General features: G+C 43.9%; 1 protein-coding gene across 2 annotated transcripts; it reads right to left on the bottom strand.

The window, feature by feature from the left end:
* Positions 1 to 2,452: 2,452 nt before the first annotated feature.
* On the bottom strand, positions 2,453 to 13,673 carry FGFR1OP2 (FGFR1 oncogene partner 2). 2 transcript variants are annotated; one of them, XM_069003288.1, is made up of 6 exons: positions 13,547 to 13,673; positions 10,506 to 10,766; positions 9,269 to 9,386; positions 8,237 to 8,379; positions 5,138 to 5,251; positions 2,453 to 4,789 (listed from the first exon to the last, which is right to left on the bottom strand). In XM_069003288.1, the coding sequence occupies exons 2-6, from the start codon at positions 10,638 to 10,640 to the stop codon at positions 4,652 to 4,654; spliced, it is 648 nt and encodes a 215-aa protein (XP_068859389.1). In that variant the 5' UTR covers positions 10,641 to 10,766; positions 13,547 to 13,673; the 3' UTR covers positions 2,453 to 4,651. The 2 variants fall into 2 exon arrangements, with proteins under 2 accessions (XP_068859389.1, XP_068859387.1); XM_069003286.1 differs by having other exon boundaries at positions 10,506 to 10,642; positions 13,547 to 13,672.
* Positions 13,674 to 14,196: the final 523 nt, after the last annotated feature.

Raw genomic sequence — 14,196 nt, 5'->3', positions numbered from 1 at the left:
CAAGAGATGGTTCAGGAACTGTCTTCCATAATTCCATAAGCCACAGTGAATAACAGTGGTCATGATCAGAATACATGAACTGATCCACTGCAGTGTTGAAGGGGTATTTTCAAGGCTTTTTTTGTGTACTCCTTGAGGTCCAGGGTGAGATCTATTTAAGGTCTCTTTAAGGTCCCTTCCAGTACAAACCCTTCTATGATTCTGTGATTCCCTTCTGTCCTTGCCTAGAGCTGTCCTTGATCTGGAAAGGCTTCCAAAAAAGAGGGAGCCCATTCAGAGAAATCAGTAGGCTCCATCTCAAAATGTGCATTTTTCACTGAGCTTTTGAGCTTTTCATCTCTCTGCCTTCTGACCCATCTGCAGCTGTAGGTCTGCAGTGGTCTTGGCAGTGTTTTTTGGGGCAAGCTTTAGTGGAACTTTGGTTCCTGGTTGGTTTATCCAGTGAAGAGTAAGCATAAGAAACACAGCGCCTTTGGGTACGCAAGGTGAGTATTGTGCTAGGTTACTTGTCCCGACTCAGAGGCTGGAATGCATTGATAAATTGATATAGCCAGATTTATTTGAATTTTGCCAATGTCTATCTGGTTATGTCGTCCCCTCCATATCCTGGATTAGAAGGCTCTGGTGTCTGAGTTTTCTCGGGAAACAACAGCTCCCATAACACTTCTGTGTGTTCAACAGATGCTTTTTGTTTATGGTATTTACTTTATTGCTCGCAGACTCTGTCTGCTCTAGCCCCCAGCTCCAGGCAGCCAGCTGACTCCTGCTGAGCATGAAGGGCTTTGTGCTTCCTTGCATGCTGGGAGAAGTCAGCTTCAAACCAGAGTAATAAACAAGCTCATTTTGGGGGTGAGAGGGAGTGGCAGGAGAAGAAGGTTGTGTAAAACTTCCCTGCCTGCTTCAGAACTGGGTCTTCACAAGGCTGCCTCATCAGAAAAAGCACCAGTTCCAACTTTTCCATCTTATCTGGTGAAACAACAGATTATCTAATATGCTCAAAATGAGCTGGATTCAATTTTTTTTATCCTGAATACTGAAGGTGAGGGGGAAAGCAATACGGAGGAAGCGAAGAAGCAGAGATAGACAATAGTAGGAGGGAACTGCTGATTGCTTAGCCAGGAATGTAATGAGTTGCAGATGATGAGTCATTTAATAATTTGTTTACAATGTTCCTGAACATAGTATTGGAAAAGGGAGGGTGCTGATCACCCTGCATCCACTGGCGTGCCGTGTTGTTTGAGCTTCCCAGAACTGACTTCTCAAAAACAGCTCTACTGCTGCTCACTGCTGGAAGAGCCAGCCTCAGGTGTATGGACTGGGAGACTTCTGGTGCTGAGAACACTGCAGGGAAATCACTGTCCACCGTTCTTCAAAAAAGTAAACCTTCACCTTGGGAAAGGGAAGGAGACTGCAGCTGGAGTTGGTGGGTTTCCCCTGTGCCTGTTCATGGCTGGTGCCTGAGCAGTGCTGCCAGCATGTGCTTCTTCCAAGACTGCAATGATGAAGTGTTTCTCTCCTTGCTGGGCACTTGGTTAAGGCAGATGTCAGGTGAGGTTTTTTCTGAACATGGGAAATGATGATATTCTCTGATACAAGGGCCACACTGCCTCCCAATGTCTGGGAAAAGGAAGGTGATTGCAGGCAGCAGGAACTCAGTCCCTCCTCACATAGAGTTCCTGTTCAGCCCTACTTGGGCCAAATGGTCCATAAGCAAAGGAATGACTTGTAGTTTTGCACACAGCATCCACTGCCTTGAGTTGACTTCTGCTGCCTTATCAGCTTGGCTGGATAACAGGTGTGTGCAGCTGATTATTGCAAAACTGATAAAAATTACTAAATACTTGTCTGGAGAAGCTGTGGCTGCCCCAGCCCAGGCAGTGTTCAAGGCCAGGTTGGACGGGGCTTGGAGCAAGCTGGGATAGTGGAAGGTGTCCCTGCCCATGACAGGGGATGGCACTGGATGAGCTTTAAGGTCTCACCTTCCCTCTGCCCTCATGCTGTGAGCAGCACCACAGTGCTCTCCTGGCCAAAGTGACCGCCGGTCATGCCACGGACACTCAGACTCCAGGATCTCCAAAAAGAACAAGTGCAAGTTTTACACTCAAATGGCAGACTTGGAAATTCCTCTTTTAACCAGAAAAGTGTTTAAGGAAACTCCCTAAGCCAATGTAAGTTTCATTTGGGTATTTACACAGGGATCTCACTACATGTAATTCTGCATGAAAACAGTGCCATTAGTTCTGTATTTTACCAACCTTCTAATCCCAGGTGCTTGTTAAAAAGTCAAGGCTTTTTAAAGCTTTTAGTTGTACAAACCAGCCCAATTTAGTTTCAGTCTGCCCTCAGCTGAACAGCTGCCACATAGAACAGTTTTGGTTACCTTTCTTTTTATCTTGTGTTGCAAACAAGGCTCATCTCAGACTCAGTATCTTGCTTTAATCAGGAAGACATCCATGTTTTAAGTCAACTTTATTGACAAAATAAGTTTACTGTACAGTATACAATTCTAGCCATAAATCCTTTTCAAGCCATCTGCATTACAAAAATAACAGGTATGCAATGAAAAATAGTCACTCCACACACTGTGAAGGCTCTTTAAAATCCTAAAGTGATCAGGGCAGGGGAATGAAAGGGGAGATATATCAAATGTGAAGACTAGGAGTAGATAAATTAAGTCACATTTTTGTTTAATTTACAAAAATAAACACTAATCAAGCATCATTTCATAATAGAGCAACCTCAAAGTACTGCCACAGACCAACAACCCTCTCCTGTATTCGGAAGCCAAACCAGAAGTCAGCCATGAAGCTGAATTCAGCATCAAATGGATAGAAATGCCTCTTGACACCAGTGCATGGCTGAAAAGATGCTTCTAGAAACAAGAATTTCAACAACTGAACCCAAAATTCCTTGTGAGTTTGCAATAACAGAACACTCCACTGAAAAAAGATGTTGCTTCTGGTAAGTCAGCAGCTTGCAAGCCACAGCAAAAATGCAAAATCTAAATCAGAGAAGCACTGGCGAGGCTTTACAGATAATATAAAAGCAGACAAGAATATTTTGTGCTTGAGCTAAAATGTTCCCCCAGAATTTCCCCTAGGCTGTTTCACAAGTCTGGAAATGGCCATAATTTTTTTCCATGGATGTGAATATCCTCAGTGTGTTCTTAAGCCCAGCAAAAAGCCTAGCAGCAGCTTCTCCATTTCTAAAGCAGGCTGTGAGAACGTGGAGACCTGATTTACCTGTCCTTTCAGCACATGCATTAGTTCACTGAGAACAAGCATTTACTGCCTGCTAATGCTCCCTTCTAACTTTTTTCCTCTTAAAAGCATCACAGGAAGGAGCAGCAACAGAGAGAACAGAACAAAGGTACTGAGCTGCTCCTCAGTCAGCCCAGTGACGCTGAAAGCTCCCCCTTAGGCCTGTGGAACGTTTACCTTGAGCTCAGGGAAGCTGTGGTGGCTCACAGAAAGCTGCATTGAAGCTGGCACGCTGGGAAGTGTTGGATGCTTGGTTCCTTCTGTGGTGTTGTCACTGAAAATCAAACTTGACTAAGTGGTAGCTGATTTCAGGATAGCTCAGCTCATGTTGCTTGGTGGGTTATTGAACAGCCAGAATGTTAAACTGTGGGTGGCAGCTGTAGTTCCACAGTTTTCTGTAGCTGACAGCTTTCATTCTGCTTAACTCACTTTAAAACCTTCTTGATGACTAGCTAGTACTGGAGAAAGGAAAATTAGGAGTATTAATTGCAGGCTGCCAACTCTGCCATGAAGCTGCTTCCTCCTTCCTCCACCTCCCCCTTTCTGCTGCCACTGCTTGGGTGCTTTCCAGTTGCCATTCCTCACTTAGGAAGTTTGGGCAGGCAACTGGAGAAGAAAGACAAGGGACTCTTGTGGCTTCTTACTGACAGAGAACTGCGCTGGATTTCCTCTCCTGAGGGTAAAGGCTGAGGCAGAACTGTATTGCTACCTGTGTTGCTGAGAACAACAAAGTGGGAATAGTTCTTTCCATGTTCTCACAATACGATTCAGTGTGCATATTTTAAAGAATCTTGTTTCCTTTAAAAACTCCAAACTATTGAAGGACAGCATTCCTTATGTTTAAAAATTGGCCTTGTATTTGAAAGGGATACCCCAAGGCTAAATGACAGAAATCCTTATGTGTTGCCCCTCCCATCAAGGAGGTTTGTTGCAAAATGAGAATTTATTAAAACCAAAACAAAAGGAAAAAATGCTATGTGGATCATGCACAAAGCATATTCATAAGTTACTACTTTCTAAGGCAGAGGTCAGACTTGAAATCTTACCTTTATTATCTAAGAGTTGCACTGAACTTTGCATGAGCAATAATTTATATAAATTACTTGAAATCTCACCTTTTATCTGTAAAACAAGTTCATATAAAAAGAATTTGCAATTCAGCAAGTGCATTAATCCATTTCCTACTGAGGTTAGATCTATGGCAATCAATCTGTCACTGAGGGTATTGCAGAATACCAGCTGAATTTATGTCACACAGTATAAAAGCCACTGAGCTGGAGTTGGATGCATTCTCTTGCTGGTGCCCTATTCAGTAACAAGTGCTTGACCAATGCCCCCTGATGCTCCATTGGTTTAAGTGTGCAACTGAAGCTTGCTGATTCCCAGAGTCCTTAGCTTTTCCTCAGGCTCAGATCACTGCTTGTCACTAATCCTGACAGGGATGTGCTCTCTGATGCATCCTCTTTCTTCAGGTTCAGAAATGATTCTCTAGTGATTTGAAGAATTTCTCTCAAGCCTTTGTTTTCTTGCTAAAACCAGAGAGAGAGAAACACATTAATAGGACTCCAGAAACAAATCAGGGTAACTGTTAAAACCTCCCCTCTACTCCAAACGAATGCATAAGGAGTAAAACACTGATTTGAAATCAGTGCTGTGTCATCTTCTCCAAGGGAGCAAATGAGGTTTGTGACGCTCCTGCTCTCTTGGATGGGCTTTAAGCATCCCCTCCTTGACATGAAGCTGTAGTGGTGCTTCCCCTGCTCCAGCAAGGCAAGGGTAGCACAACAGCAGTGAGTGACTGGGACAGTAACTCCATAAAACACCTGGGAGGATCTTTACTCCCTTTAATATCTGTGCCCCTGCAGCTTTCTCCTCACCTCAAGCTGGGTGATGCGCTCCTGCTCTTTGCAGCCATGCCTTTCATCCACCTCAATGGCTTTTCTCATTACTGCTGCCATCTCTGTAATTTGGTCCACGTGCACTTGCAGCTCCTGGGATACAATATTTAGTAATATCTTAGTAATATATTTTCTGCATTATTAAAAAAAGCAAAGCATTAAATGTGATTTAACTGCTGTGACTTTTTTTAACACAGACCTCAATTGTGGAAAACAAATTCTCTCTAACTTTCCCGTGTGGGCAGCCACAGTGGTCCTGGTTATTTAAATAAACCTGGTTTGCCCCACAGTGATCCCTCTCACGGGGATTTGATATAAGCTTAAACAACTGTGATCCTCAGCCTCCAAATGGCTGCAAGTTGGTGCCATGCTTGCCCTGAGCAGGCAGCAGGAACTGTGCAGTAGGAACTGATGTGTGTTATTTTGGAGAACAGCAGGGAAAGCCATATTCCAGTTGTCTGAAACCTGATCTCCAGTACTAGCCCATGGATAGGCGTTTTTTGCTAAAAAAGAGTAGGTGCAGTGGTCATCCTTACTATGTCGTACGTTACAAAACTCAAACCTGTCCTCCACGTTCTAATTTAGGTTCTTTTGCTTGGATCCACCTCCAACTCCAGCTTATCTGGGCTCTGGACTTCAGAGGTTCAGAAAGAAGGGTCACTGCTGCCTTTCCCTGCAATGCTACATGAGGAGCCTGTGCCACTCTGGTATTTGCTGCTGCTCAGTTAAGCCAGACAGTTTAATGGTATTTCCAGCAGCTTTTATTTTTCAACCTTTTATTCCAACTCTGCTGTGATGCCAGTCTAGTTGTGCCTGACCTGGCCTTTGGACAAAATCCACAATATTTATTGGCTAATATCAGGAAAAGCAGGACAGGAGGGCTCAAGTGAAGGACAGTAGAGGCTACAGCTAAATCCCACCTTTAAATGATGAGTTTGATGGGAGGTCTATATAGCTGGCAGATGATCAGCTTGCTTTTAACCTAGCACAAAGAACTGCCTCACTTGGAATCATACACTTATCTGACCAAAACAAATACCCTTTACTAAAACAAACATCAGCCCTTTCCTCTCTGCCATTCCAACTGCCCCAGCTATAATTTAGCAGTTGTTAAATGCCTACTCTCAATGTGAGGGGGTGGGGAAGAACTTGCTGTGAATCTTTTATTTTCTTCTCAGTTTCCAGTGCAGGTGATGACATGAAACTTTTTTTTTTTTTTAAGAACTCACAAATTTAGCTTGACAGGAAGCTGTGGTCAGGCAAGGATGTACCCTTGAGAAGGACTGGGTAGGAGCTGTGGGTTTCAGATATACTGCTGTCCTCCCTACTTCCTGCATTCCCAGCTCATGTGGGCTGTGGATCAATACAACTTTGGGCCTGTTCCAAGGTCCCTGATGTTAGGTCAGATCCTAACACAAAACTGGAAGGCTCTGCTCTGGAAGGCACATGTGGAAAACTTAGATGGGGTAAAACCAAAGAGTGCAATGAAAGTGAAAGCCTCTGTGTCTGTCTCTCCTTTCTTTTGTACATACTGGGTTTTTTCTCTCTGAAGAGATAAAAACCAAAAAGGGGCCACACCCATTTTAGGGCCTTGTTTCAGCTGAGCAAATTCAAGCAGCACACTTAGATCAGGGTCACTATTACCAACACACCCTTTTCTCTTGCAAACAATGCTATCAAAATAAATTGTTGTTCTGTTTCAAGGAGGCGCTTCTTGATCTGCAGCAATCAATGATCTTGTAATAATCTGTAAACAGGCACTAAAATAACAGCTGGCACTTGGGAAAACAGCATTACTGGGAACAGGGAGCTTAACTCCTGGGCTATAATGGATTTTTTACTTAACAAGAGAGAAGTATTTAAAAAGTGCTTCAAGACTGTTCAGTCTTCCTGAGTATGAAGCCTGAGCTAGAGAATAAATAATGACATTCCAGAAATCCTAAGTGTCAGGGTAAGGGTGATGTATCTTTTTCATCAGGCATTCATGTAGGAAGAGGTTTAATGAAAATGTTGAAGCCTAAATCTCCTGTTCCAATTATACACCGAGATGTTATTTTTTCTTTTTAGTTTCTTTTTCTTGTTTTTCCATTGAAGTGCTCCTAAATGAACTATTACAGTCCATTTCAGGATGGATTTAATTTTACCCTCTTGTGTTGGTTCTCCTGAAGCTGGAGCAGATGCTATACCATATTCTGAGGTAACTTCTGTTGAAAATCATCTATATCTGTCATTTTTAAAGATTTTATGTTAAAGATACAGTTCTAATCCAATAATTTTTTTCATACCAAGGGCACTAATTACACACTTAGGATGCTGTAAGCAGGCAAGAAAGAATCAAATTCTTAAATTTTGTCTTCCCAGTAAGCAGACCCTAACTTTGCTTTGCAAACTTAAGTTAGCTGAGGTCAAAGGTTACTAAACACTTAGAACTTATGTCTACACAGCTGCATTGCTCTAATGATTATGTTAGATTTTCAGTGAAATGTAATACTTTGCTGGAAAGTTCCTGTTTGGATCTGTTAGTGACCCAGAATAATGAATTCCCCCAAAATTTAAAAGTCCTTTTGACCACTGAATAACTGAACATATACTTTTGTTTCCTGCTTCATCCAATTATTCAATGGTCAAAAGGACTTTTAATTTTTAAAAATTATTTACAATATTTAGGGGTAAAAATATTTGAATATTGAATTTAAAAAGCTTTTTCCTCCTACTCTCTGTAAGCACAGGTTTACTAATTATTTGTTGGTGTCACAAGCATAAGTTAAAGCTGGTCTAAACCCCTAAATATTAGTAACCTCTGGCAGTGTAACGGGGCAGTTGCCTTAAAGATGGAAGTGAAACAAAAGTAAATTAAGCAAACACAGTAATGAAATGGTACCTGTTGAAAGTTTCAACAAATGAGAAGCTGGTAAGGTTGACTTATTCAACTGATAGTTTCCTGTTCATGTTGGATGGAGTGGATTACAGAAATTAGGACTTGTACAATGACACAAAAATTGACATGAAGTGAGCTTTGAATTGATCCACTACAAACTAAATCCAAAACAACGCAAAAAACCTCAATGAAGTTATTACCTTGGAATGCTGCTCTTTTAACTTCATTATTATACTTGGATCATCCTTTTTGCTCGCCATAAGCAACCTAAACATCTGTTCTCTGTACTTGCTCATGATGAGCTCCAGAGCAGACTGGTGCTCTTCGAGAGATGTGCGCAGTTCTGCCAACAGAATTTAAAATGCATTTAAGACTTTAACATAAAGAAGCAAATCAAAATGCACAAGTATTTCACCCTGAGAAAACAGAAATCAGCCTGTAATTGAGTGTCCCCTCTCCCTGCACCATAAAATCTACAGAAGCTCTGCAAATGGTTTTGATGGTGACCAGCCTGGGACAATTCCTGGTCAGTAACAAACAGTCTTTTGTTAGTGTGACTTTGTGTTCAGTCCCTCTGGCTGACAAAAGCCATCTGCAGTGTGGCTGAGTAGCTTTACCCCAACCACTACGAGCCACACTGTACAAAAGGCAGGCAGGAATTCACAGATCTGTTTTAATCTGCAGCTTGGTAAAAACAGAGTTGAAAAATGCTTCTGTTCAAAATATACTGAGTGAAAGGATAAATAACCCTGAGGCAAGACTCATCTGAATTGAGATCACTGAATCTCTTGCTGAATGGAACTGTTAGAATACCTAAGGCTTTCCAGGAGAAACAGTGCATTCCTAGTGTACAGAATTCCAGAAGGAATTCATACTTCTGTACTTACACCGTAACTTGTCCTGACTGCTCTTATTATTTTCAGCAGTGGTTAAACATTTCTTCAAACAGATCCCTATATTGCAGAATTAAGTTCTATTTATCTCCTTACTTGTGCTGGACATTAGGTAAGGACCGAAAAAAGTAGTTTTTCCCAAATCTCTCTTTTTGTTCATCAGTCCCAGAGGTTGGACTTTAGGTCTCTTGAATTGTATTATGATCAGTTAAACTGACAAATTGAAATTAGAAGAAAACATTTCCTCTACAGCTATGTTTTGAAAAAAGATCAGTGGTAAAAGTCTGTCTCCAGTGGTACAGGCTGGAGCTTGAAAATGACAGAATATTCATGTTTTACCTTTGTTTTCCTGTTGCAATTCCCTAATCTGTCTGTTTTCCTGCTGGATACCCATCACTAGAGTAGACCGAGGGCGATGTCTTGCTACTTCATTGAGCTCTTGGACTTCTTCCTGGTACTGGTTATTACAAAAACAAACCAACAATGCACAGCATATTCAATTAACCAAAGGCAGGCTAATATTACTCAGCAGGTCACAAAGCACCAGTTCTATTGTCACTCAGAGTCTGTAACCAGGAAGACAATAATAATATCAAACACACACACCAGAGAGTGTTGCACACATCCTGTCCTTTAGAGACACAAAAGCATCACCTTTGTTTTTAAACAAGTTTCATATCTTAGATGTGTGTAGTGGATACTATTTAACCTTCAGTTAATGCAGGCCAAGTTCACCATCAGGTAATTTAAAACTCGTAGAGATGTGGTAAAGACAAACCATGAGGTACAAACCTCTTGACATTTACTGTGGCTTCCCAAAACCTTAAACCACAAGGCTCTGTGGGTACAAGTCACTCAGGCCCGAGTCAATAGATCCTGACTCCCAATAGATGGGGAAATGTAACACCCTTGATCTGAAGCCATGAAGCCTCTGCATGACTAGTTTTACAGGGCTGAATTTCATGCAGGGTTTTATTATTTTATAGGCCCATTAACATATCTTGGGTTCATTAAAGTGACAGGATGAACTCCCATATGGAAAGTCACAAGACATCTTTACATTTTCCCAGGAGTTCTCTTGTCAAAGTCACACTCAATCTAACAACATGCCTCAAGCAGCTTAACATCAGAGTAGAAATGAGCACAAAAAAGCCCAAGAGGCTATTTGGAAACAAAAGGAGACACTACAAAGTATTCTGTACAGAAGAAAACACGACAGAGCCTCTGTATGATTAAATGGATATGTTGAAATTAATGGAAATGTGTAGTATTGCACCGGAGAGCAAACCAAGAGACACCACAGAGTGGTTTGTAAGATACCAAGTCTGTTTCTACCAGTGTTCTTCAAATAAATGCTTGTTTTCAATATTTAGGCTGGAGTAACTGTGAAAACTTTTTTTCACAGGCTCCAACTATATCAACAAGCTATTTTTAGATGAGAGCCACACCTCTAACAAAAACACCAAGTGTGCATTACAGGATTAACCCAACAGCATGCTCCTTCTGTGCTGCACCGAAGCACCCAGAGGATGTAAATGCTGCTATTCCCAGGAGCAAGAAGGGCTGGAGAGCAGACCTGTTTCATGGCTTCCACCCGCTTGTTGAGCGCCGTGGTCTGCTCGATGAGCGCCTCGGCCGCGCTGTCGTGTTCCCTCAGCCGCTCCACCAGCGCCTTCGCGTCCGCCAGCGCCTTCTCGATCGTGCAGCTCATTTCTGAACACAACAAAGGCACCGCTGGCACCACAGCACCTCTGCCACACAGCACAGCTACCTCGGGGACAGAGCAGCTGCCAGAGGCGGGGTACTGAACACAGGAAGCTGGGCAGTGCACGTGCTTCTGGCAGAGTGATGTAGAAAGGAAAAGCATATTACATGAACTCATTCATTTTTTAATGCTACTTTTTCTTTAAATGCGCTCTCCTAACAGCCATAATAAACTGAGGTATAAATCCAGCACAAAAGAAAATGCTGAAGGATTACAGTGGCCTGGAAGATTCTGATGACTTAAATCAGCAGAGAAGGAGCAGCTCAAACTCACAGAGTCGAGAAAATTGCTCGGGGAAAGCTCAGAAGATGAAAGGCTTGTGTTTTGTTCATGTCTATAAATGAACACGAACATCACTGCATGGAATGGAATTGTGACATTTTCAACAGCATGGAGAAAGACAGCAGCTCAGCTAAGGAAAAGAACCAACTGCATCCTTTAAACACCAGCCTTCTAACTGCAGTACTTGTTTACAGGAATTATGGATTGCCAGAACTGCCAAACTTGCAAAATGCTTGTGCCTACTGCCAGCAATACTGACCTTTACACTACATTTTTTCATATTCATGCTTGATAGATTAAGTTTCAAGACCAAGATTTTCAGCCTAAGTTTTTATTTTCTTTTAAGAAACCTTGGACTCGTCCTACTGAAAAGGAAATCTATTTAAGCTTCTTGAACAGATTTCAGCAATCAAACAGCAGGGATAGAGGTTTATGAGATTTATGGGCCTTGTTGATATCAGGCTTACTATTTGGTTTAGGAAATGTTCTGAGGTACAGAAAGAATCAACTATATCCATTTCTTAGCTAGGCCATTTGTGAAAGTAAAGATTTTTGTAAGCATTAAAGATTATTGAGTCTTTCCTCAGCTATGTGGAAAAAAAAAATCAAGTTGATTTTCTAACTTTCTCAGGCACCTTTACGAATCATAGCCCAGGATCTTTAAGCCAAGCTTAAAAAAACTCCTCAAATTCCTCAACTGACCTTTTGCCCCTCTCCCAGGTAAGCAATAGAAGGAAGGATATTTCAAACACTACACATTTAACCTGTGTTTTCTGGGATTCATGTGCTATCAAAAGCATTAGCATTAGAAAACAATCCTGTTTATCAGGCAGAATTTTCATTTAACTTTCCATATGATGTATTTGATGTATCAAGGTCTTCAGCAGGCTGCTGTGTTATCACAGGTAGTTAATTTATTCAGCCTGACTTAGCAGTTTGAGGGCTTTCAAATATGACATGCAAAAGAATCAGACTGCATTGTTTTTAAGGATCTGCTTTCCTTGCTCCTCCCTCCAGTCAGATTTCCTACAGAAATGTCCCAGACAAAAGATGACCTTCCACACTAACTGGCTGAACTGCTACAGAAATTGATTTAGTGAGATCCATGGAGCTGCTGAAGAGCAGCCTTTAATTCAGCTCACAGTCCAGGAATTCTCTGGCCAGTATAAACAAAGCCTCTGAGGCCTCTCCATGAGCTGGGAATACTTTTGGCATTCAAACTACAATGCACTTAACACCTCTGACAGTTTGTCTGCATCCATATACATTTTTAAACAGTGTATGTTTAATATATGCACATTCTCGTTTTTTTCCCCAGCCCAACCACACCAAAGAAAAAGAAGCTGATTTGTGGCAAAGCCACTGATGTCCCTTTTCACAGGGAATGTGCTGGGAAAGATGTGTGGAATGCAGCCCCACAAATTCTGCAGTCACTGTCCCCAGTCAGGCCAGGGCCCAGCTCCAGTTCAGGCAGCATTTGTACCTCAAAAAGCAGAATCATTGTTTGCATCATGGTAATTCACATTGGTCCTAAATCCTGGCTCTGATACCTTTTGGGCAAGACAGTGGTCCTAATCCTTCAAACTGAAAGTGCTCTCTGGCTGCCTGTGGAAAACAAAACCTTTGCCTGATCCTGGAACTGAGCTAAACCTGTGGGTTAGCCTGGACATTTAGCGAGTTGAAAAACCCCAGTTATTCAAATATACTTGATTTAAGCAAATTCTTATCATGTATTATTTTTTATGAGCATGACTATGGGAACTGAAGTTAATGATTCCTGAGCCCTGCCCTACCAGAGATGCCCAGCTGCACAGATGCTTGTTAGTGCAATCTTGTCAACAGGTAGCAGAGCAACAACTCACCCCAGCAACACTCCTACTACACACTCACCGCCTGTCACTTCCTGCTATTTACTAATGGCTTTCCTTACCAAATTAAAACCAAAAAACAACGCCAAAGAATAAAGATCTCTGTGCGACCACAGCCGCCTTCTAATTCTCTGCCTCTTTCTTTCCATCCTTACTGGAAGCCACCGTTTCCCACGGCTTGTGGGTTTTGTTACCACAGTCACCAGTTTGGCAGCGCTGAGCCAGAATGCAATTTCCAAGGAATTCCAAGGAATTTAGGCTGGTGCAAAGGTCCCGGCGTGACAGGAACATCCCGGGCATGTCACCGCCGCGCTCCCGGTGTGACAGGAGCATCCCGGGGATGTCACCGCCGCGCTCCCGCTGTGACAGATCCCGGGGTGTTCCCTCCGCACTCCCGGTGTGGCAGGGGCGTCCCGGGAGTGTCACCGCGGGGAGCGTCGCCTCCTCCCCCCAAAACGCGGCGACATCGCGACGCTGAGGCGCGACACCGGTGCCTGTCGTGACACCGCCGCGAGCCGAGACACACGAGGGGTCCCTGGCCCGCTCCGGCCCGCGGGTCTGAGGCGGGGGCAAGGGGCGTCCTCCTCCTTTACGCCCCTCAGGGCGCCCCGGCCCTGGGGCGTCCCAACGCGAGTCCGGCCGCGCTCCCGATCGCCCGGCCGCGCCCCCCCGCCGAGCTCCCGATCCCCTCCCGGAACTCACTCATGCCCGGGGCTCCGGCCGCGCCGGGGGTCAGCCCGGACCGGCCCCGACCGGTGTCAAATGGCGGCGGCAGGGGCGGGCGGCGCGTCCCGACCCCGCCAGGGGGCGCCGTGGGGTGGGGGCGGCACCGGCCGCGCGCCGCTCTCGCGAGAGGACGCCCCTCCGCGGCCACCGGCCCCAGATCTCGCGAGAGGACGCCCCGCCCTCGTATAGGTCCCGAGGCCTGCGGGTGTGAGCTGGGCTTTGTGCCAAACCGGGATTTGTGTTAAATTGTACATCAGCAGCTCTAGCGGGACATTTAGGATTAAGCAATTGCATTGTGAGTAGGTTTAGATTGGATATGAGGAAGAAATTGTTCCCTGTGAGGGTGGTGGGGCCCTGGCACAGGTTGCCCAGAGAAGCTGTGGCTGCCCCATCCCTGGCAGTGTCCAAGGCCAGGTTGGATGGGGTTTGGAGCAAGCTGGGATAGTGGAACCCCATGACAGGGGGTGGAACTGGATGGGCTTTAGGATCCTTCCCAAGCCAGGGCATTGTGTGATTCTATGATCGTATGCTTGTCTCATATTTTACGAAAAAAGGGAGGCAGTCTGAAAATGAACGGGCTGTGTGGCTGAGAGCCATCAGGAGTGAAGTACGCAGGAATGAGCAGT

The sequence above is a fragment of the Aphelocoma coerulescens genome, chromosome 1A (genome assembly GCF_041296385.1).
Source record: "Aphelocoma coerulescens isolate FSJ_1873_10779 chromosome 1A, UR_Acoe_1.0, whole genome shotgun sequence".
Lineage (NCBI taxonomy): Eukaryota > Metazoa > Chordata > Aves > Passeriformes > Corvidae > Aphelocoma > Aphelocoma coerulescens.
This window is presented reverse-complemented; position numbering and strand designations above follow the sequence as displayed.

What these genes read in the sequence shown, in the direction of transcription:
- FGFR1OP2 (XM_069003286.1), bottom strand. An exon ending in GGGTGGAAGCCATGAAACAG is followed by an intron (nt 9,387 to 10,505) that starts GTCTGCTCTCCA and finishes TGTAATAACCAG; the next exon opens with TACCAGGAAGAAGTCCAAGA. An exon ending in AGCGCATCACCCAGCTTGAG is followed by an intron (nt 4,790 to 5,137) that starts GTGAGGAGAAAG and finishes CTCTGGTTTTAG; the next exon opens with CAAGAAAACAAAGGCTTGAG.